Source organism: Trachypithecus francoisi, unplaced genomic scaffold (assembly GCF_009764315.1).
Source record: "Trachypithecus francoisi isolate TF-2019V2 unplaced genomic scaffold, Tfra_2.0 Lachesis_group6, whole genome shotgun sequence".
NCBI classification, from domain to species: Eukaryota; Metazoa; Chordata; class Mammalia; order Primates; family Cercopithecidae; genus Trachypithecus; species Trachypithecus francoisi.
The window spans coordinates 27,900,477-27,922,798 of NW_022681471.1; the positions used below are offsets into that span (position 1 = coordinate 27,900,477).

At 56.6% G+C, this 22,322-nt stretch overlaps 1 protein-coding gene across 1 annotated transcript; it reads right to left on the reverse strand.

Moving 5' to 3' along the window:
* Window positions 1–2,578: 2,578 nt before the first annotated feature.
* ABCD1 (ATP binding cassette subfamily D member 1) lies at window positions 2,579–22,233 on the reverse strand. Its single transcript, XM_033201666.1, is given in 12 exon segments — window positions 2,579–2,933; window positions 3,636–3,828; window positions 3,971–4,096; window positions 4,238–4,322; window positions 6,242–6,387; window positions 6,724–6,869; window positions 9,675–9,769; window positions 10,392–10,560; window positions 10,651–10,793; window positions 17,730–17,910; window positions 20,922–21,559; window positions 21,562–22,233. Coding segments are annotated over 12 exon segments (2,508 nt in total). The 5' UTR covers window positions 21,821–22,233; the 3' UTR covers window positions 2,579–2,606.
* Between the last annotated feature and the right edge of the window lie 89 nt (window positions 22,234–22,322).

Here is a 22,322-nt window from a genome sequence, read left to right on the forward strand (position 1 = left end):
TTCCCCCACCCCTCCCCCGCCAGTGAATGCTTTGGAATGAATACTCATCAGTATGCTGCAACCTCTTTTATCCTAATAATGATTTTGCCCTGGAGCCTAGTTTGTACGATATGAGCTTCTCTCCACTAGCTTCCTTTGCATGGTCTTTGCCAGATGTGTCTCCTTCTATCTGTAGCAATTAGAGCCATTCCAGCTATGTGTCAAAATAAACAAAAGGGGTTTATGATCAAGCATGGGCGACTTACACAATCGTCAGAAGAAATGGAGGAACAACTTCCAGCCCTCCGAATCGGCCACCTCCTGGGATCAGGAATAATAAATCCTAATCTCAAAATGCAGGTAAACAGTCTACTTCCTGTCCCTAAATGAGATGCCAAGCATGCCCCTCCCCTCAACCAGGCTGTCTCCATCCAACTTCAACGACCACTGGCCTCCCTGCTGACCCATGTCCCACTGAGGAGCACCAAGCTCTGAACCAACCGCCTGTGCACCATCCCCTCAGGCTGCACCTGCTCCCCAGTCTGCCCCTCCTTTGGAGCTGCCTCTGTCCACCAAGGTGCTGTCACTCACCTAACCTTCCAAACCAGAACCCAGTGGCACCTTGCTGCCCCCTCCACTCCCGAAGAAGCTGCCCCCATGCCTGTCGAGTTCTTCCAACTGCTCGAAACTTCTGGAACTTCAGGCCTCAGCATGTCTTGTCTGGGTGGCTGCAATGGCTATGCTTGCTTCTCTCTCTCCATCAATCAATCAACCAATCGATCATCTATCAATCAACTATCCACCTATCAGTCTATAATGAATAATCTATCAATCTATATCATTTTCCTATATAATCAATCATTGATCTATCCCATGTATCTTCCTATCTACCTGTTATCATGTCTATCCATCTGTCTATCATTTATTGCCTCTATCATGTCTATCTTTCAATCATTTATCTATCACCAGGCACACTAGCATGTGGCTTTAGTCTCAGCAACTCAGAGGCTGAGGCAGGAGGACTGCTTGATGCTAGCGCATCGAGTCCAGACTGGGCAACATAGTGAGATCTCATCTCTAAAAAAAAATTTAAATCATCTATCATCTCTCTCTATTCATCTATCTATCCATGTATCTATCATGTATTATTTTTTATCTATCACTTATCACCCATCAATCATCCTCATCTATCAATCATCTCTATCAATCAGGTCTATACATGTATATATCTATGTATCAATTTATCCATCAATCTCTACCATCTATCTGCTTTTGAGGTGATATTCACAAAATATACAATCAATCCCTTAAAGTGCACAATTCAGTGGCATTTAGTATGCTCTATAGTTCCAGAACATTTTCTTCACAATAAAAAGAAATCTGAGGCTGGGTGGGGTGGCTCATGCCTATAATCCAGCACTGTGGGAGGCTGAGGCAGGACGATCGCTTGAGCTCAGCAGTTTGAGACCAGCCTGGGCAACATAGTGAGATCCTGCCTACAAAAGAAATCACAAAATTAGCAGGGTATGGTGGCACACGCCTGTAGTTCCAGCTACTCAGGAGGCTGGGGCAGGAGGATTGCTTGAGCCGGGGAGATCAAGGCTGCAGTGAGTTATGACTGCACCACTGCACTCCAGCCTGGGTGACAGGGTGAGATCCTGTCTCATTAAAAAATAAAAAATACACACTATATATATATATTTTTAAAAAGGACCCCCGCCCCATTTTCCTTCCCCTGCCCCAGCCCTTGACACCCACTTGTCTGCTTTCTGTCCCGATGAGCCTATTCTGGACGTTTGTGTCTGGCTTCTTTCATCCAGCACGAACTCTCGAGGTCTATCCGTCATGTTATGGCGGAATGGCACTGCGCTTATGGACAGGCTGTTTGTCCATTTGTCTGTGACGAGCACTCAGGCTGCCCCACCTTTGGGAGGCTACGGCCATCCATGCATAAAGGTATGGCCGTACAGCTGTTCTCAGTTCTAGTGCCTCTGAGGTCAGGTGGGCTGCTGCACCCCATTCCCACCGGCCACCCTCACATGCAGCCTGCAGAACTCGACACTGCTTCTCTGTTGCTGACAGCACCTCGGTGGCCTCTGGGCTAAGTCCTGCCTCTGTAGTGTGGCCTCCAAGGCCCGCCGGCCGCAGCCCTCCCTTCCCCTGCATGCATGCAGCACGAACACCCTGTGCTGTGCTCCTGGTTCCCCCCAGGTCCCTGCACAAATTGCCCCCTCTCCCTAGAAGAGCCAGCAGCACCCTGTGTGGCAGCTTAGACATCCCTTCTCTTGCCTTCGTGCTCCTCCCACAGGGACCAGCATGATCCCCTCCCCTAGTCCTATTTGGGCTCAGCCAGTATTTCTGTGCAATGTGTGTTGTGCAGGTTCTGCCCCCCACCATCATGGGAACCCTAAGAGCATTGGTGTGAGGCTTGGCAGAGGATATGTTGGACGGTGTCTCCTGGTGACTTTCCACCGCAGAAGGGCTTGGGGGTCAGGCCACTCCTTTCCCAAACTCACTCTTTCCCCACAGGCAACCCACTGCCTCTCCTCCATCTCTCCCCGAGACCCGCAGCAGACACCACCAGACTCTGAGGCAGGGAGGAAGGACTGCATTTGCAATGGAGGCTTTTACTGGGGGGACTGGGGGTGGTGCCCGGCCCAAGGGCTGAGGGCCTGGGAAAGGCACACGGTGGCGGTGGGGTCTCTTGGGCAGGCGCTGGCTCTACAGACAGCTCCTCCTGGTGGCCCCTCTTTGGCACTGAGCTGGGAACATGGTGCCCGCACTCCCGGCTGGCAAGCAGAGGCCCATGTGTCCCGGTGGCGGCTGGCAGTGTAGGCTGGCGGGGTGACGGCCGCAGGGGCTGGGTTTGGCACCGGTGGGAGCCAGGGCCCCATGGGACTCAGAGGCTGGGCCACCCCCGCTGCTGCAGGGTAGTCACATTGGCCATGGAGGGGCTACGAATAGGGAATCCAATAAATTAGGCTGTAGAAAGAAGAGGTGAGGGGCCGAGGGGGCTGGGGCTACATTCTCGCTCGGCAGGCAGTGCTGTGCGTCCCTCTCCCGTGGGCTCTTCAGGGCTCTTGTGGGGGAGAGGATGCAGGTGAGGGGCTCTGTGTGACCATGGGTCCCACTGGGTGGCTTTTATGGCATCCTATGGGACAGGAGCCTTGGCTGGCCACCCTCAGGGGCTGGATCATGGGGTCTTTGAGAGACTGACGAGGAGGGAATCATGGGGACTCGAGTCTCCGGAGGGAGGCCACCTGCAGCACCAGGGGCTGTGGCCTGAGTGGCTCCTGGGGCTCGGCTGCGCTGCTGTGGCTAGCACTGGGCCCCCTGTGCCCCAGCTTCCTCCGCGGAGCAAAGTAGAGGACTCACTGCCCTGGACAGGGCCCAGTCACTGTGGAACAGCCCCCCCAGGGAGTGGGAGGGACAGGGCGGGGGTTATGCAGGGCGTCACCCTCCATATCTACTTTCCCAAGGGCGGGAAGGGTCTTCTAGGAGGGGCCAGGCATGCAGGAGCAGGGTGCGTGCGCAGGTGGGTGCTGCTGTCTCCTTCAGGTGATCTGAGCTTGGGGGTGGGGCAGGGGCCGGGGAGGGCTGAGTCAGGTGGAGGCACCCTGGAGGCCGCCAGGGTCTTGTGGGCTAGGTGCCGGCACCTGTGCTGGGGCCATGGCCTCGCCCAGGATCTGGCAGAGCTCTTGGAGGCGCCGCTGCATCTTGGGAATGCCTGCCAGCTGCTGCTCCAGCCGCTGCTTCTCCTCCGTCAGGCTCAGGCGAGCAGCCGAGTCCAGCTTCTCGAACTTCCAGCCGCCCTCCCCGTCGAACTGTAGCAAGTGTGTGTGGTACTTCCTGGCCAGGAGAGGGACAGGGTCAGGGGCACGGCACGAGGGCTGCTGATGAGAGCCGCCTGCTGCTGCTGGGCTCACCAGGCCACGTCCTCCCCTCAGGCTGCCACTCCCAGCGACCCCAGGCAGGGAGAGAGGGCACCTACCACAGGGAGGGCCGGTGGGTGATGGAGAGCAGAGCGATACCCGCGTCCTTGGCTGCCTGGAAGATCTTGCCCTCCACATCGATGCTCACGGCACTGGTGCATTCATCCAGGAGGGCGTACTTGGGCCTGGGGGTCCGGGCCGAGAGGAGAGTCTGTGCACCCTCCAGGGCCCAGTACCTCAGCCCAGCTCAGGCTCCACTGAGCCCAGGCCTCCCCATGGCTGCGACTTCCCCTTCCAGGGGACCCTAGGGAGCCCAGAGTGCTCACCTGTGGTAGAACATGCGGGCCATGCCGATTCTTTGCTTCTCGCCACCCGACAGGACGTCCTTCCAGTCACACATAGCCTCCCAACCTGGGCGGGGACAAGGGTCTTGGCTCAGTTCCACCAGCACCCAGCCCTGGGGGCCGGCCGGGGAGCTGGGGGAGCTGTGGGAATGAGCTGGCTGTGATGACAGGGCCACTGTGCCTCTGTGTCCTTGTCCATCTGCCAGGCATTAATCATGGAGGAGTGGGGACTGGAATCATGCTTTCTCCTAGAAGAGATATGGTGGAGTCCCAGCCCCAGCACTTCAGTGTGACCTTATTTGGAGACAGGGCCTTCATGGAGGTGATCACACTAAGATGAGGTCATCAGAGTAGACCCTAATTCAATATGACTGTGTCCTCATAAAAAGGGGGTATGCGGGCAGAGGACGTGCATAGAGGGAACACGAGGTGAAGATATACAGGGAGAAGTGGGCCATCTGCGAGCCAAGGACAGAGGCCTGGAACACATCCTTCTGTCACGACACCCAGAAGCAGCCCACCCTGCTGGCAGCTGGAGCTCAGGCTGCTGGATCCAGGAGACGACCCACCCCTGCGGTTTATGGCAGCCCCAGGGCACCCACACAGTTCCCTGGCACAGAGCCCCAGAGCTGCCACAGTGCTCTCCCCAGACCAGGGGCTTGTCACCACCCACAGGGGTTGGGCCTCCTGTTACTGCCCTGTGCCAGCACTTTGGCAAGGCTCGAGTGGGCTGCTTGAACGAGCAGGTGAGTTGGCTGCTCCATTGGGCCGGGGCACTGCGGCAGAAGTGGTCCCTCCTGTATTCTCAGGCATGCTGCCTTCCCCTGCGGCCCAGGACTGGAAGTGGCGACAGGGTGTATGGCCACCAGAATAGAGATTACGCTTCCCAGGTGGCCTTGTGGTGAGGTGTGAGCATGAGACTAAGTTGTGGCCAATGAGATGTAACTGTAAGTATTCAATATGGCGGCTTCTGGAACTTTCCTTAAAAGATAGAAGGCACATACCTTTTGCCCCTGCCCTTCTACTTCCTCCATCCTACAGCCTGGGACATGATGTGAGGGCTGCAGCAGCCCCCCTGTATCATGAGGTGACTTTGGAAATGGAGGCCACACACAGCAGAGTGACCTGGTAGAAAAGCCTAGAGCCCTGGGACCTTCAGAGAGCAGGGCCAGCCCCGGCAACTGTGGCCTGGCTCTGTACAATAAACTCACAAACGATCTTAGCCACTAGTGCAGGGAGGCCGGTTCTGTTCCTCACAGCTCAACTCCATCCTAACGGCTCATGCTGGCTGGCCATAGGCCCTAGGCATTCAGGCTGCCACAGAGGCGGGAGGGGCCACGTGCTCAGGCAGGTCACAGGCAGGTCACAACACCCCAGCCATTTCCTGCAGGAGCCACTTCTCATGTTGAACTCATCTCAGAATCCACCCGACTCTGCTGCCCCAGCCCCCTGCAAGCGTCTGCACAAACCTCCTGACAGTAGCCATCACTGCACACATGTGCCTGCCCCTCCCAGGCTGCCCCTGCCCACCGCCCCATGGTCCTTCCAAGAGCGTCTGATCCTGCTCAGGGAAAGCCTAGGCTCCCGCCTGGTCCGGAGGGGACTCTGTGAGCTAGCCTCTCGCGCCACCAAGCCTGCGGGCCGCACTCCGCCCTGCTGTCCCTGGCTCCCCGACAGGGTAACCACTCAGCATTCTGCAGGGCTCAGCTCAGACCTCTTTTCTCTGGGAGAGGGTATCCTCGGTCCCCCAGTGAGGTGCACATCCCTGTTAGGTGCCCCCTTCCCTAGAGAACCCATGCCACCTGGGGCCATCTGTGTGGTGCTGGTCCTCCCTGGTAGGCAGGCCTTAGAGGCAGCACCCTCTGCCCCGCCCCTGTGGCACCTGGCACTTTAGACTCCTGGATGTTGAGATAATCTTCACTCCGTGGAGGCCAAGGGAGAGGCCACAGTGGGACAAAAGGTGGCTGCCAGCCCCAGGCCTCCTACCTCCCTCCCGCTGCAGGATGTGGTGCAGATGCACGATGTCCAGGATGGCTTCCAGGTCCTGCTCTGAGTAGCCCTTCCTTCGCATGTCCTCCACTGAGTCCGGGTAGATCACCTGGTCACGCAGGGAGCCCACAGACATATAGGGCCTGTGGGAAAGCTGGGTGTCCATAGAGGGAAGGGCTGGCCCTGCCTCTCCCAAGATACTCTGCGCCTCCCAGGCAGTGTCCACGTGCCACACTCACACGCACCCACACGCTCACGTCGCCGCCCGTGCACACACCCCACACAGATCCAAAACAGGGCAGTGGATTGGGTGGGTTTGGAGGGAGCAGGAACCATAGCCTGTCTCTGGCTCTGGGGACAGTGCCTTGGTGTCCTCTCCTGAGGTGCTGACTCTTCAGCACTTCCTGGGCCTCTGCAGGAAGCCATGTGTGAGCGCACAGGCAGGAAGAGGTGCAGGAGAGATGCATGGGCTTCCTCACCTCTGCGGGATGTAGAACATGCGCTGGGGTGGGGGCTTGTAGAGCACACCGCCGTACGTGGGCCAGAGCCCACCCAGGATCCGGAACAGGGAGCTCTTGCCGCAGCCGTTGGGGCCCGTGATGAGCAGATGCATGCCTTCCTCCACCTGCAGGGGCAACAGCCACTGACGCCAGAGAGCGCAGGCTCCTTCCCGTACCCTATGGCCTCCTGCCCAGCCTTGAGAGGCTCCCAATGCCCGAGGCCAGCAGGCGGGCCATTCTTGATCTGTTGATAAAGGACAGCAGGGCCTGGGGGATGGGGTCCAGCATCCACGGCCCTAGCTAAATTTAGCTCTCACTAAATGCCTGGCCCAGGACACAGGAATGGACACGACCTGGCCCTGTCCTCAGGCCCTGACATGCCCAGAGAACGTGGGTCCAGCACAAGAAGAAGGGCCTATTCTGCCACAGCTGAACGAGTAGGTGTGTTTCAACACAGCCAGTGCCATCCTCAGTCCCATCCAACTTCCACTTCACCAGGAATCCAAGTGCAGGGTCAACTCTCAGCCCACTTTAAGGAACTGCCCTGAAAAGCACTTTGTTTTCAAGAGACGAGATCTCAGTGTCGCCCAGGCTGGAGTGCAGTGGTGTGACCACAGCTTACTGCCGTCTCCAACTCCTGGGCTCAAGTCATCCTCCCACCTCAGCCTCCTGAGCAGCTGGGCCTACAGATGCACGCCACCATGCCTGGCTAAGTTTTAAATGCTTTTTTAGAGACGGGGTCTTGCTATGTCGCACAGGCTGGTCTCAAACTCTTGGACTCAAGCAATTCTCTCACCTTGGCCTCCTGAGTCACTGGGGACAAAAGGCAGTTTCTTTCTTTTCTTTTTGAGACAGGGCCTTGTGGTGGGATCATGGCTCACTGCAGGCTCAACCTACTGGGCTCAAGAGATCCTCTCACTTTAGCTTTTCAAGTAGCTAGAACTACAGGCACGGCCACCACACTGGGCGTATTTTTGTATTTTGAAAACTTTTTGTAGAGACAGTGTTTGCCATGTTGCCCAGGCTGGTCTTGAACTCCTGGGCTCAAGCAATCTGCCTACCTCGGCCTCCCAAAGTGCTGGGATGACAGGCGTGAGCCACCACACCCGGCCCAAAAGGTACTTTCTTTATGGCTCTAGACTGACAGTACAGACCCACTGCCTTCCCAGGTGCCAGAGTGACCCAGAGATGCCACAGTGGCCCCTGGGCTCTGCATCATGGATCCCAGGCTCCTCAATTCACTGATTCCATGGTCCTCACTGGAGCTAGGAAACGCCTACTTTGGGAAAATGCCAGCCAGGCTGGGGCGGGCTGTGTGCAGGGAGGAGGCCGGGGGCCTGGAGTCCGTGAAGCCCACGGTAACAACACCGCTACACAGGGCTCCTGGGAAGACTTGAGGGCGTGGTCTTTAGCTTACCTCAGGAAGTGTCATGGACGGAACTGTGTCCTCTGAAAGTCCTATGTGGGAACCCTAATCCCCACTACCTTGGAGTGTGAGCTGATTTGGAAACAGGATCGTTGTGGACGTGATGAGTTAGGTTTGGATGAGGTCATTCTGCAGAAGGGTGGGCCCAAATGCAATGTGACCCATGTCACGACAGAAAGGGCAGACGGAGACACGGACACACCCAGAGGGAGAGTGCTGTGTGGAGACAGAGGCTGAGGCCAACCTGCCGTGGCAGAAGTCAAGGAAGCCCGCAGATGGTCAGCAGAGCAGAAGCTGGGACAGAGGCCCCGAGCGGAGGCGCCTTCTGGGTACTCAGCAGGAGCCCGCCCCGCCTGCACCTTCCTCTCGGACTGCCGTTCCCCAGCCGGGAGAGAGGCCGCCTCTGCTGGGAAAGCCACTCAAAGTTTGTATCGCTTTGTGACCACAGCCACAGGATGCTAATGCAGCCACCTGACTGTCCCCTCCTGAGGGGCTGGGCCTGGGCCTTGCCCCATCTTGCACACCTGGCTCCCTGAGCAGCTGTGGCTCAGCGTGCAGGGGCCCTGTGAGCTTGCCTGCTGCCCCTGCCTGCTTGTGCTGCCCGGGGCTAGCCTGGAAACCACCCTCCTCAGACTCACTGGTGATCAGCTCCCCGGATATCCTAGGAGTGGCCACTGCCGGCGGTGAGGGGTAACCACCTGTGCTGGCCCCTCCTCCCTGGCACGCCCCTCCTCCCTGGCACGCCCCTCCTCCCTGGCATGCCCCTCCTGTGTGAGCTGCCCCTCAGGCCCACGGCCTCTATCGTCAGCTGCCTGCCCACTTGCTCGCAGCGACTCCTGGGCAAGGCTTCATCCCACCCCCACCACCCCAAGGGACTTTGACCACTCTTCTTGTGATCCCCACTGTCCCTTGAACAGCTGTCTACCTGGAGACGTTTGTAACACTTTAGTGCCCCTCCACAGTGAGGACTCCCTGAGTGCAGGGCTCCTGATTACCTCAGGTTTCTGGTGCCCAGCTCAGAGTTCAGGGCACATTGGTTAAATGAATGAGTGAATGAATGAATGAATGAATGAGTGATTCCTTGTCACTTCTCTACCTGCCCTTCCACCCCCGTCTCCCCTCACTCCATTGCTCCCCAGCCCCATCTAAACCCCTGGCTGGGGACACAGGTAAACTGTGGCCTTCCCAGGGAGGTTGAGTGGCAAGGTTTGAAGCAGAGCCCCCGCCCGGGTCTTGGCTTTCTTAGGAGTATGGGGAACTGGCATCAGATGATAGGGCCAGGAACGCCGGGGCGAACCTTGGCCAATCCTGGTATCACTGGTCTCTCTTATCAGCCTCTGTTGCCCCAGGATGAACAGTCAGAGACACGTTGGTCTCTCACCTTGACCTTGGCCCACCTGCCACGTAGATCTAGGGACAACGGCTGTTGCCAGCACAGACAGGCGGGAACCAAGGGCTGAGGCTTGCATATGTGCATGGCTGGCGCCCTCCCCGCTGCACCTACCCTGATGTTGAGGCTGGCCACCACCACCTCTCCTGAGGGCGTGATGATGGGGATGTTCTCGCAGATGATCCCCTGCTCCACATCCACCACCTGGCCTGCAGAGAGAGCACAGCGGGGGGTGGGGAGGGGAAGGAGTGGTGGCAACCCCTCTGCATTCTCGGGGGGGGGTCTGTGTGTCCCCGGCAGCATGCCAGCTGGTTCCCCACCAGTAGCCTGTGGTCCAGGGCCCCTAGGGAACACAGCCAGGTCTTCCAACAAGCTGAACTCTTCCCTCAGTGTCCAGTACGGTGCCCTGGGCCGCCACCTACTTCTGCAGCACCTGCCTCCCACGGCAGCCAGCGGCTGGCACACTGACTGGAACTTTCTCTTGCTGTCCTGCATGGGTGAGGGGACCACATCCCCCTTGTTTTGAATGAATAATCCAGGCTGGGGCCCTCAAAAGGCGAGTCACTAGGGTGGTTGGCAGCTACTGTCTGGGAAGGAAGGTGGTCGGACTAGCACCTCTCCCCAGGAAACCCTCCAGGGGCCCAGCTCGACCAGGCCGAAGTCCTCAAAGACCCTGCTGGGCAGCCCTCCCGTCCTGGGTGGACTGGGATGGGCCAGAAGCGCACGGAGGTCCCTGAGTGAGGGAGCAGGAATGGGAGGAGCTGGGGCAGCAGGTCAGCATCTGCAGTAGCAGCAGGGGCGGGGTCACTCATAGGGAGGGGACAGCCTTACCTCGGATCTTCAGGGGGCCCTCCACATGGACACCAGACTGGCCTATGGTCCCAGACCCCGCCTGAGCGTCCTCCAGCTCCCTGGGCCTCTTGAAGTGACAGCGCTGAACATCTTCAAACACCTGGAACATCTCGTGCACCCGGGCTGTGTAGCCAGCAAGCTCCGTCACCTGAGGGAGGGTGACCCTGGCTCAGCCCTTGCCAGTTGCAGGGAGAGGAGCATGGCAAGGATGGCAAGGGTGGGGCTGGGCCAGAGGTACCTCCTTGTACGACGACATGATCCGCTCAATGGCATCTGCAGCCGCTGTCAGGAGGTTGCGAGCAATAGTGAAGGCTTCTGTGCGCTCGCTCACCAGCTCCTCCTCCTTCTTTTCCAAGGCTGCCTTCTTCACGGCCTCTGCATCTGCAAAGCCCCAGAGGGGTGGGTGGCAGGGCGGGGAGGGGCAGAGACAGTGGAAAGTTAAAAATGAGCTGCTGGAGAGAAAGGCCAGGCTCTTCTGCAGATGGTGCCAAGGCAATCAGATCTCTCTCTCTTTCTCTCCATGTGCAAGAGAGGGACTCCTCACACCATACATACAAACCAACCCAGAGCACATCACAGGCTGATGTGTAGCGTAGCCCAAACTATGAAACTCTTAGAAGAAAATGGGATAAAGCTTCATGACCTTGGATACGGCAACAGTTCCTTCACTAGGACACCAAAAGCATGAGCAACAAGAGAAAAACACATCAACTGAACCTCATCCAACTCAACACTTTTGTGCACCAAAGGACAACATCGAGACAGTGAAAAAGACAACCTACAGACTGGGAGAAAACTCTGGACTGGTGAACCACACATCTGATGAGGGTGCAGTATCCGGAATATACAAAGAGCTTTTACAACTCAACGACAGAGATAACCCGATCACACATGGGCGAAGGACGTGAACAGACATTTCTCCAAAGAAGACATACAAACGGCCACTCAGCACATCAAAAGCGGCTCAGCGTCATCAGTCATCAGGGAAATGCAAATCAAAACCACCAAGAGATACCACCTCCCACCCACTAGGTGGCTAGAACACAAAGGGGATGACAGCCAGTGCTAACCAGGATGAAACGGTGGAACCCTCCAACACTGCTGGCGGAAAGGTAAAATGGGGCAGCCACTGTGGAGAACAGTTTCGCAGCTCCTCAAAAAGTGAACTGTCCAGTTACTGTGTGACCTGGCAATTCCACTCCTAGCTATACACCTAGGAGAAACGAGAATATCTGTGCACATAGAGACCTGTCCATGGATGTTCACAGCAGTGTTATTCACAACAGCCAAAACATGAAGAAACACAAAATGTCCATCAATGGATGAATGGATAAAGAAATTGTGGTCTGGCCGGGCGCGGTGGCTCAAGCCTGTAATCCCAGCACTTTGGGAGGCCGAGACGGGCGGATCACGAGGTCAGGAGATCGAGACCATCCTGGCTAACACGGTGAAACCCCGTCTCTACTAAAAAAAAATACAAAAAATCTAGCCGGGCGAGGTGGTGGGCGCCTGTAGTCCCAGCTACTCCAGAGGCTGAGGCAGGAGAATGGCGTAAACCCGGGAGGCGGAGCTTGCAGTGAGCTGAGATCCGGCCACTGCACTCTAGCCCGGGCGACAGAGCGAGACTCCGTCTCAAAAAAAAAAAAAAAAAAAAAAAGAAATTGTGGTCTATGTACACAATAGAATATTATTCAGCTATGAAAAGGAATGAAGGACTGATTCATCTTATGACATGGACGAATATTGAAACCATGATACTCAGTGAAGGAAGGTAGTCACAAAAGGCCACAGAGCACATGATTCCATTTCTAGGACATGTCCAGATAGGCAAATCCACAGAGACAGGAAGCAGATGAGTGGGTGCCAGGGGCTGGAGAGAGGGAATGAGGAGTGACTATTCATGGGTCTGGGGTTTCTTTGGGGGATAAAATAAAAATAAAACATTCTGGAGTTAGTGGTGATGGCTGCACAACTCTGTGAATGAATTTAAATTGTACATGGAAAAGGATGAATTGTATGGTATGTTAATTACATCTCAATAACATTGATTTTTAAAATGCACCAGCAGGCATCTCGCTTTGTTTCTGGGTACAACCAGCTCCTTCCACCTGCCCTCTGTCCTGCACCACTGATGTCACCCCTCCTGGGGAACGTCTGAACTTTGTCATCCAACGCCCAGGGCTGTTTAGCTTTGAAACACCAACTTTCTTTTTTTTCTTTCTTTCTTTCTTTTTTTTTTTGAGACAGAGTCTTGCTCTGTTGCCCAGGCTGGAGTGCAGTGGTGTGATCTTGGCTCACTGCAACCTCTGCCTCCCAGGTTCAAGTGACTCTTATGCCTCAGCCTCCCGAGTAGCTGGGATTACAGGCGCCTGCCACCAAGCCCAGGTAATTTTTTTGTATTTTTAGTAGAGATGGGGTCTCACCATGTTGGCCAGGCTGGTCTCCTGACCTTAGGTGATCCGCTCGCCTTGGCCTCCCAAGATGCTGGGATTACAGGCGTGGGCCACCACGCCCAGCCTAATGTCCCACTTCCTGACCTCTACACCATGGTTTTTGACCTCTGGGCCAGCAGCCATATTGTTTGGTGTCTGTTTCTCCCAGGAGCTGCTCCTGTCTTAACTTGCTTTTCTGTCACACTCTAGGGCCCCGTGGCAGCACCCTTGACCCTCATCAATGGCCTTGACTCTCAGTTTCTGGATCCTTAGAGTCCCCACAGGAGCAGAGGTGGGGAGCAAGGGTGAAGGCTGCCTCTGAGGGTGCTGGGGTGTGGCTGAGGTGGTGGGAAGGTCCTGTAAAGGACCCGAGGACTCTATCCAGGGGCGTGTGTGATCCTGAGGGGGAAGCCTCAGGGATCACTGGCTGGGGGCTGGGGGAGGACATGAAACGTAGAGTCAGCTCAGGGCCATGCAGGGTGGAAAGGGGCCTGGCCTGGGAAACCAGGGAACTAGATTGGGCTGGCAGGGCGGGGACGTTAATCCTAAAGGTTGAAGGCCTTGGACCTTCCTTCCCACCGTGCTCTTAAGGACACAGCCCTCCTCCCCAGGTATTCTGAGAGCTGGACAGTCTCTGTGGACAAAAGGAAGGGTCTGCAAGTCTTTGTGCCTAGAGCATCCTGGCGCAGAACCAGCTGCCCTCTGCAGGTTCTCTTGGAGCCTTGGGCGACTAAGGCCAGGGCCCTGGAGCTGGACAGAGCAAGGCCTCTGGGCTGGAATGGGAGCCACAGGCCCTGCCCATCTCCTAAGCCCACCTGCCTTGCATGCCAGCCCAGCAAAGCTTATCTAAATCTTCCCCAACCAGCACACTGCACCTCCTTGAAGCACTCGGAGCCCTCACTAGCCACCCGGTGCAGGGGACATAGCAGGGACAAAACAGAAAAAAATCCCTGCCCTCCATGGGGCTTACAGTCCATGGCAGGGAGAGAGAAAAGCGCCACTGACGGGGTGTTCAGTGCTTGGGAGAGCAATGAGGCAGGGAAGGAGGCAGGAAAGGTGGTGGTGGGCAGGCCGGGCCTTGCCTAGGTGGGCTGTGCCACAGGGCAGCAGAGTAAAGAGTGCTCCTGGCACAGGCCCCAAGACAGAGCAGGCCTGGCATTTGGGGAAATAAGAAGGCCATAGGACCAGGCACAGTGGCTCACGCCTGTAATCCCAGCACTTTGGGAGGCCAAGGCAGATGGATCACTTGAGGTCAGGAGTTCAAGACCAGCCTGGCCAATATGGCGAAATCCCATCTCTACTAAAAATGCAAAAATTAGCCAGGCATGGTGGTGTGTACCTGTAGTCCCAGCTACTTGGGAGGCTGAGGCAGGAGAATTGCTTGAACCTAGGAGGCGGAGGTTGCAGTGAGCCGAGATCGTGCCACTGCACTCCAGCCTGGGAGACAGAGTGAGACTCCATCTCAAAACCCCCCCCCCCAAAAAATGGAAGGCCACAGGACAGAACCAATCAAGCCAGGGGAAAGGGAGCGCTTCACAGCCTTCAAAGGCTGCTGGCTCTGAGGGCCAGCAGAGCAGGGCCAGGAGCCCACAAAGCCTGGCACAGCAGAGGCTCAGAAAAGTCCTAGGCCTTCAGGGCAGGGAGCAGCCTGATGCAATCAGTGGCAGCCATGGAGCGAAGCGGCTGCAGGTGCTGTTTCGTGTGCTGCCTCAGTGCCCGGGGCTAGGTGCGCTGACTGGGCCGGGCACCCACGCCGGCATCAAGGCTGCCCTTGATGTGCAGTCCCCGAATTAGATCCTTCCTCTTGGTGAGTCACCCAGAGGACGACACAGACAGCTGAGGGCATGGAAGCCCCGAGGTGGAAACAGAAACAGGGAGAGAATCAGATTCTGTTGATAAATTGAAAACCCTCTTCCCACCAAACTGGGTACAAACTATTTCAAGCAGAGCCAAGCTTGATGGAAAGCAAGGGAAACTCCTGGGAGCAAAGAGAAGCAGGCAGCCAGGTGATCCTTTGAAAGCCCCAGAGGCAGGCAGGGCAAAGACCAGGAAGCTTTCTTTGCTTAGCCTGGGCTCTATGAGCAATGAACAAAAAGCCTCCTCTAAGAATTTGTAACAATGTGCCTGGAGTTCAAATGAATTCAAATGAAACCACCTCTCATTTCAGGAACCATCCCCTCCACACTAACTAACGGCCTCCAACTGCTTACCCTGGAGTGCTTGGCCAAAACAGAAGGAAATATGGACTTACACCCTCCATTGAGGTCATACCAATCCCCATAGAAGTTCTGCTGCAAAACCCACAAGGAAATGATCCACCATGAGTGAGGACCAGCAGACAGAAGACAGGTGAATGAGACTCCCAAGAACTGAAGCGAACCAAACCATCGGATAGAGATGGTGGGGTAAGTATGACTAACATGATACACAGCATAAAAGGAGCAGTCAAAAAGATAAGCAAATAAGACACAGAAACAGCCTGACATTTCTACTTGAAAAAGGAAATATCCATTTTCAAATTTCTATTTGAAATAGAATGAAATAGAACTTACAGAAACAGCCACTGAAATGTGAACAAAATTCCAATTAGACATGGCCGAAAAGAAAACTGGTGAACTGGCAAATGAGCAAGAAGGAAGAAAGCCTGAGGGCATCCCCAGAATTCAGCACAGTGTGAGATGGGAAACAGTAAACAGAAACCAAAAGACACAACGAAGAGAGTCAGAAGTCCAGCGCTGGCTGCCAGTTCTAGAAGAACGGGATAAAAGAATGAGAGTCAGACAATATCTCAAAAGCTAATAGCTGAGAATCTTCCAGAATGATTGAAAAACCTGAATATTCAAAGGACATATAACAAGTCTCAAGCAGAATCAACAAAAACTGACATCTAAACACGTCATAGTGAAACTGCAGAATGCCAAAAAGAAAGAAAATGATCGAAGTACCCAGAGAAAAAACACAGCGTACTCAGGGAGGACAATTGATTTGTCAGCAGCTACAGAAGCAGCAGGGAGACAGTAAGACATTGTGAAAGGGCTGAGAGAAAAGAACTGTCCACCTAGACTCCATTGCGCAACTCAACTTTAGCTTCGGAATAAGGGTGAAATAGAAACATTTGCAACAAAAATAATCAAGAATTACAACAGGCCAGGTGCGGTGGCTCACATCTGTCATCCCAGCACTTCGAGAGGTCGATGCGGGAGGACCGCTTGAGCCCAGGAGTTCCACAGTAGCCTGGGCAACATAGCAAGAACCTGCCTCTACAAAAAACAAACAAACAAACAAAAAACAAAACAACACAAAGAATTACAATAAAATAATCAAGAATTAGAAGCACTGATGACTCTTTGTCCTGAGTATAGTTGTGAGTTAAAAAACAAACAAACAAACAAACAAAAACTAAAAACGTGTCTATCTGGAGGAAGACAACAGAACATAGAAGAGAAATTGAGATGTAGGAGCGAAATGGTGACCATAGAACTCAGCAAACGTGTGAGCCAGTTTTATCATGTGTGGATAAGGCGATAGCAAAGAGGAAAAACTAGGTACAAATCCAACTCTTGGCTGGGCTATGACGCCATGCCCCACGGGGCTCTTCTGTGTTCTAAGGTCCAGGAGGAGGTGGAGCTATTGATTAACCTAACAAGTATGCGTGTTGATCTTTTAACTTTTATTTTTATTTGAGACGGAGTCTCACTCTGTTGCCTCGGCTGGAGTGCAGTGGCGTCATCCTGGCACACTGCAAGCTCCGCCCCCCAGGTTCACACCATTCTCCTGCCTCAGCCTCCGGAGTAGCTGGGACTATAGGCGCCCGCCACCGCGCCTGGCTAATTTTTTGTATTTTCACTAGAGACGGGGTTTCACCGTGTTAGCCAGGATGGTCTCGATCTCCTGACCTCGTGATCTGCCTGCCTCAGCCTCCCAAAGTGCTGGGATTACAGGCGTGAGCCACCGCGCCCGGCCACGTGTTGATCCTTTAAAGGGTAACCACTAATGGACTAAAAAATCAAATGCAGAAGTTGCAATCCAGTAGAGAAACAAAACAGGAATGCAGGCTGGGCGCGGTGGCTCACGCCTGTAATCCCAGCACTTTGGGAGGCTGAGGCAGGAGGATCACCTGACCAGGAGTTCCAGATCAGTCTGGGCAACATGGTGAAACCCTGTCTCTACAAAAAATATGAAAATTAGCCAGGTATGGTGGCTTGCGCCTGTAGTCCCAGCTACTGGGGAGGCTGAAGTAGGAGGATCACTTGAGCCTGGGAGCTCAAGGCTGCAGTAAGCCAAGGTCGTGCCACTGCACTCCAGCCTGGGCGACATCAGACTCCTGTTTCAAAAACCAAAAAGAAAATAAAACAAACAAACAAAATCAACAGGAATGCAGAAAACCTGAATCTTTAATCTTATCACTAAAATAACAGGTAGAACAGGCTTCCACGCCTCTAAAACGCCTTAGGGTGGAGGTCTTTCCCCTTTGCAACCTACAAGAGCTGTTTCAGGGCGAGGAAACCAAGGCTAGAGTGATAAAGGGGCTCACTCGAGGTACTCCGCACATCCTCCCACCTCTAAGTCACAGTTGGGTTGAGGACAGGGACAGGTGGGTAAGGGTATCTGTGCCTGGAGAAGTGATACGTTGTGTTCTTGACTTGCAGTCCTGGGCTTGGCTGAGTGGTACCAAAGGATGTGAGGTGCACGCAGAGCAAAAGGCAACAAGGAGGGGCAAGGCAAGCCCAACCTCTGAGAGCATCAAGGGTGGCTGCAGGGCCTCGGCAGCCCTGGCAGCAGAAGTGGGAGGCGGGCCGGCTGAGCTGGGCCCTCGTGAGCCCAGCACCCAGCGGTATGGGGGACACGTCCCTGGCCTGGATCCTCTTAGAGCCCGGGGTCTCACCTGACTCTGAGTAGCCAGTGGCAGTGATGATGGGGACAGCCACCATGAGCAGGCCTGAGGCGCTCCACACATACTTCATGAGGAACTGCTCCAGCATGACATACCACAGGCGTTCCAGAAGGATGAGGTTGATCTGCGAGGCCAGGTCCTGGTAGGAGTGCTGTAGCAGGGCCAGCTCCACCTGAGGGGGTGACAGACACAGACAGGCTTTGTGGCCATGCACAGTGGCAGCTCCCATGGGGGCAATGGTCAGAGTCTCCGAGTGCCACTCACACACGCTGTGCCATGGTGGCCATCAGAAGGCCGAGAGCCAGAGGTTACGATTGGGTGGGGCCAGGTCTCAAACTCAAGGTGTGACGGGGTATAAGGGACTGGCTGATGTCACAGTGCGGCTGCCGTCCCCTCTCTACTCCCTCTCTAATCACCTTGTTTCTGTCCTCTGCTGAGCCCATTTCTTTGGGCTCCCTGCTAGCCCCTCCTCCTGACCCAGAGAGATCATCCATCAGCTCTAATTTTTCCCCCACTAAACTAAGCAAAGAGCAGCGCAGGACAGCAAAAGGCAGTGTCTCTTGGGCTGAGTGCAGTAGCTCACACCTGCAATCCCAGCACTTTGAGAGGCTGTCTGAGCCCAGGAGTTGGAGACCAGCCTGGCCAATATGGCGAGATGCTGTCTCTACGAAAAATAATTAAAAAAAAAAAAAAATTAGCCAGGCGTGGTGGCACACACGGGTAGTCCCAGCTACTCGCGAGGCTGAGGTGGGAGGATCACTGGAGCCCTGGAGTTTGAAGCTGCAGTGATGGCACTACTGCACCCCAGCCTGGGCAGCACAGTGAGACCCTGTCTCTTGGTTCTGAAAAACTCAGTTCAATAGTCTTGGCCTATTTAGGCCCCCTCTCCCCTCAACTTTCCCACAGTTCCTTTTGGTGAGAAATTTGCAGATGTGCTGCTGAGCTGGGCCCTACAGGACTCGCCCCAGTGTATGTCCCCACTGCTGAGCCTGGACCTCGCTCCCTCAGCAATGGGTAGGCCTCCCCTGTCCTTCTGTTCCCCTTCTTGCACTGACCATCACTACGTCAGGACACCAGCAGGTGGGGAAAGGGACATCTACAGAGAAGAGGTGGCAGCAGCAGTCAGACAGGTGGGGGAAGTGAGAGGTGTCGGGAAGTGCTCCCAGCAAGGTAGCCAAGGGGTTGTGAATTTCTGGGCTCAGTCCAGGGGCACGCGCCCCAGCCTTGCCTCCCCACAGCCATCTGATGACAGCTGCCCAGCTTGGCACTGTTTGCCAAGTGCTTTCACGTCTCTGCATCTGATTCTCACCACGTCCCATTGCATGTGTATTCAAGTGCCCATTGTACACAGAACACTGAAGCCCAGGGAGGCAAAGTGACCTGCCCAAGTCCACACAGCCTGACGGTGGCAACCAGTGTGAGAATTTGAACCACACTGGCAGAGCTGCCAGGAGAACCACTTTCTTGTAAATGATGCTTAGACTTATCAAGAAAGCTTTACTTTGTTCTCAAGCAAGAGATCATGTGCATGTGCATTTCAATAAGCCTCCTCATGGCAATCCCAGGAAGGACAGAATACTCTGCTGTGTGCCCTCCAGCCAGTCAGCTGCTTCTGCCCTGATCCGAGCCTAGGCCAGTGTCCACGGGGACATCAGCCAGTGGGACTGCCACGGGCCACATGCCACCCGAGGGGTCCTATCACACAGCTTTCCTACCCCACACAGCTTTCCAGCTGAGGCCTATGCAGACAGGCCGTGAATGCACACCGGGCCCTCCTGCCCTAGCCAACAAACCCTCCTGGCCAACGTGCTACTTCCTGAAGCTAGCCCGGATGGAGTCCTTCAAAGAACCAGTAATCTACTTCCTGAAGCTAGCCTGGACGAAGGCCTTCAAAGAACCAGTGATCTCTCTTCTGCCCCCGCCACCCAGGTCGGCCTGCACAGCTGAGCTCCCTGCAAGCCCGATCTCCCATTCCTGAAGCAAGCACCCCGGCAATCCAGACTCGTGCTGGGAGCTGGCAGGGGTGCCAGCCAAGGCTGACAATGTAGCTGCGGGGAATGTGCCAAGCGCCTCGCCCAAGGCTGCGGCTGCTTGCCAAGGCCCTGCAGCCCAGCATGCGGGTAAAGAGGAGAGGGAAGCTGGAGTGGTGGCTGAAGTCCAGGGGCCTTTTCTCTGAATCTGCAGTCTGGCCCACACCCGGGATGCCCCTCTCTGTGGAGTTCGGGGACAAGCCTGCTTCTCTGCTGGTGCACAGTGAGACAAGGTCCCAGGGCAAGGGGCCACCTGACCCAGGGAGCACACACAGGCCTTTGGGGGATGGATGCCATTGTGCCCCTCCTCCCAAGAAGCACTGGGGAACGGAAACTGAGTCGCAGAGAGCAGGGCCCAAGGCAACTGCAACCCCAGGCACAAGGAAGGGGAGGGGCTGAGGCGAGATAAAGGAGCACTGACCTGGAGTAACCTTTCCCAGCGCCTGCCTGGCCCGTCCGCCCCGGGGCCCACCAGGGAACCAGGAGACAGACCGGGCGGAAGGGCGGCCACGCCAGGAGCAGGAAGTGTGTCCCTCCGCAGTGGCAGCCTGGACCCAGCATCTCTGGTCTGGGGGCCCCGGAAGGCAGCTGAGCCAGTTGGTAGCTGGGCAGGCCTGTGGGCTCAGGCGGGGGTGGCCTTGACCCCAAGTCCCACTGCTGTGCTGGGCACTGCTCATTAACCTCGCTTGGGCTGAGTCATGCCCATAATGCCCGCCTGCTTGGCCAGCCAGCTCTGCTGGACGCCGGCCTTCAAAGGGCCCAAGGGCCCAGGAGGGGCTAGGCAGCAGGTCACGTCCCTTGGTCCCCGCTCCCGAATGGCAGGCGTCTCCTCTCAAGGCTCAAACTGCTAGGATCGCAGCTCTAAGGCTGGGACAACCTCCTTGAGGAGGAGAGGAAGCAGAAGTGGCCAGGAGCGTGCAGGCAACCAGCACAGGACAGTCCCCACCCAGCCTTCCTGCCTCTCCACTGCCGCGCCCGAGTCCACGGCTGCCCAAGACCCTGCCCACCCCAGCCCTGCTCTCCCATGGCCTGCCCACACCTTTGGCATCAGCCCCAGCCCGCCCTGGACTGTCCCCACTGCTCACGGTTGCCCGCCCCTGGGCCTCCCTGACACACGCTTCCCCTCCGTGCCCAGCGTCCCAACCTGCCCCACCTCATGGCCCCCATAGAAGGCGATCTCCTCCGAGTTGGCCACTACACGCGAGTGCATGTAGCGCAGCTCCCCCTTCCGCCGCGCCTCCTCTGCCACCAGCTCCCCAAACTTGGGCGAGAAGGCCCGCAGCACGTTGGCCGTGAGGAACACCACGAGGCCGGCAATGGCTGAGGGCCAGGCTGTGCCGGCCCCACGGGAACGGGCCGCCTGAAGCAGGGTGTAGGAAGTCACGGCCACGTCCAGGAGTGGCTTGGTCAGGTTGGAGTAGAGGTGGGCCACAGAGGCCGCAAAGGCCACCACGTCCTCTGTCAGAGACTGGTCAGGGTTGCGAAGCCGCCCGTCCATGTTGCTGACCCGGTAGTAGGTCTGCTGGGAGAAGTAGAGGCGGTAGGCGTGGGCCACCAGACGGCTGCGGAACGACAGGGCCAGCTGGCCCTCCAGGTAGCGGATGGCACTGTTGACGAAGGTAGCAGGGAGGGCGATGAGGAGCCATTGCAGCAGCTGCCAGCCAAAGGCCCGCGGGTCCTTGCGCACGATGCAGCGGGCCAGCCTTCCGTCCAGACGGGCCACATACACCGACAGGAAGGTGCGGCTCACCAGGGCGGCCGAGTGCAGGGCCAGCAGCCCCGTCTCCGGCACAGGACCCGGGGGAACAGCAGCCGCAGGAGCCACAGAAGCCGCTGCAAGAATACCCGGTTCACGCCGGCCTTGGCCGCCGCGGCCCCGGAGGCCTCCTGCGTGGGGTCCCTGGCGGGCGCCTGAGAACCCCTGGCCGGGGCCAGGCATTGGCGCACCAAGGGGTAGACTTTGTGGGCTCCATAGGCCGCGAGGGCCAGGAGCACGGCCGTGCGCTTCAGCGTGCTCCCCCGCCAGGGCCGGGGCCTGGAGAGCACCGGCATGTCACCTGGGCTGGCTGGCGCGCAGGGACTGGGGCTGGTGCCTGGGGCAGCAGTTGAGGCAGGTGGCTGGAAGGGTTGTTGTTCTGACCCCGGGCCTGTTGTCTAGGCAACTGGAAACCTTGCGGTGGCCCTTGAGACTGTCGCTTTAGGCCCCCGGGGTGCTGCTGGGGCCCCTGGTGCGGTGGGCTCAGGGCCCTCCAGGGTCGCGGCCTCTTCGGGCAGCCCAAGTGGAGAAACTTGGCTCTCCTGTCCTGTCAGTGCCCTGGCCCCTGAGGTCAGGGCCTGGAGAGATCCTCGAGGCAGAGGGGGCGTCTCTTCTCTCCACCTTCTCCTCCTCCTCCCCTGGTGGCGCCCCTCCCCGGGGCACCAGGCGCGTCCGTCCGCTCCGCAGCCTGGCCGAAGCGACAGTGACTCCGCCACCGGCCCAGAATCCCCACCCACCCTCCCAGGGGCGAGTCGGGGGAAGGGGAGGAGGCGGAGGAGGGGCGAGGGGCGGAGTCCG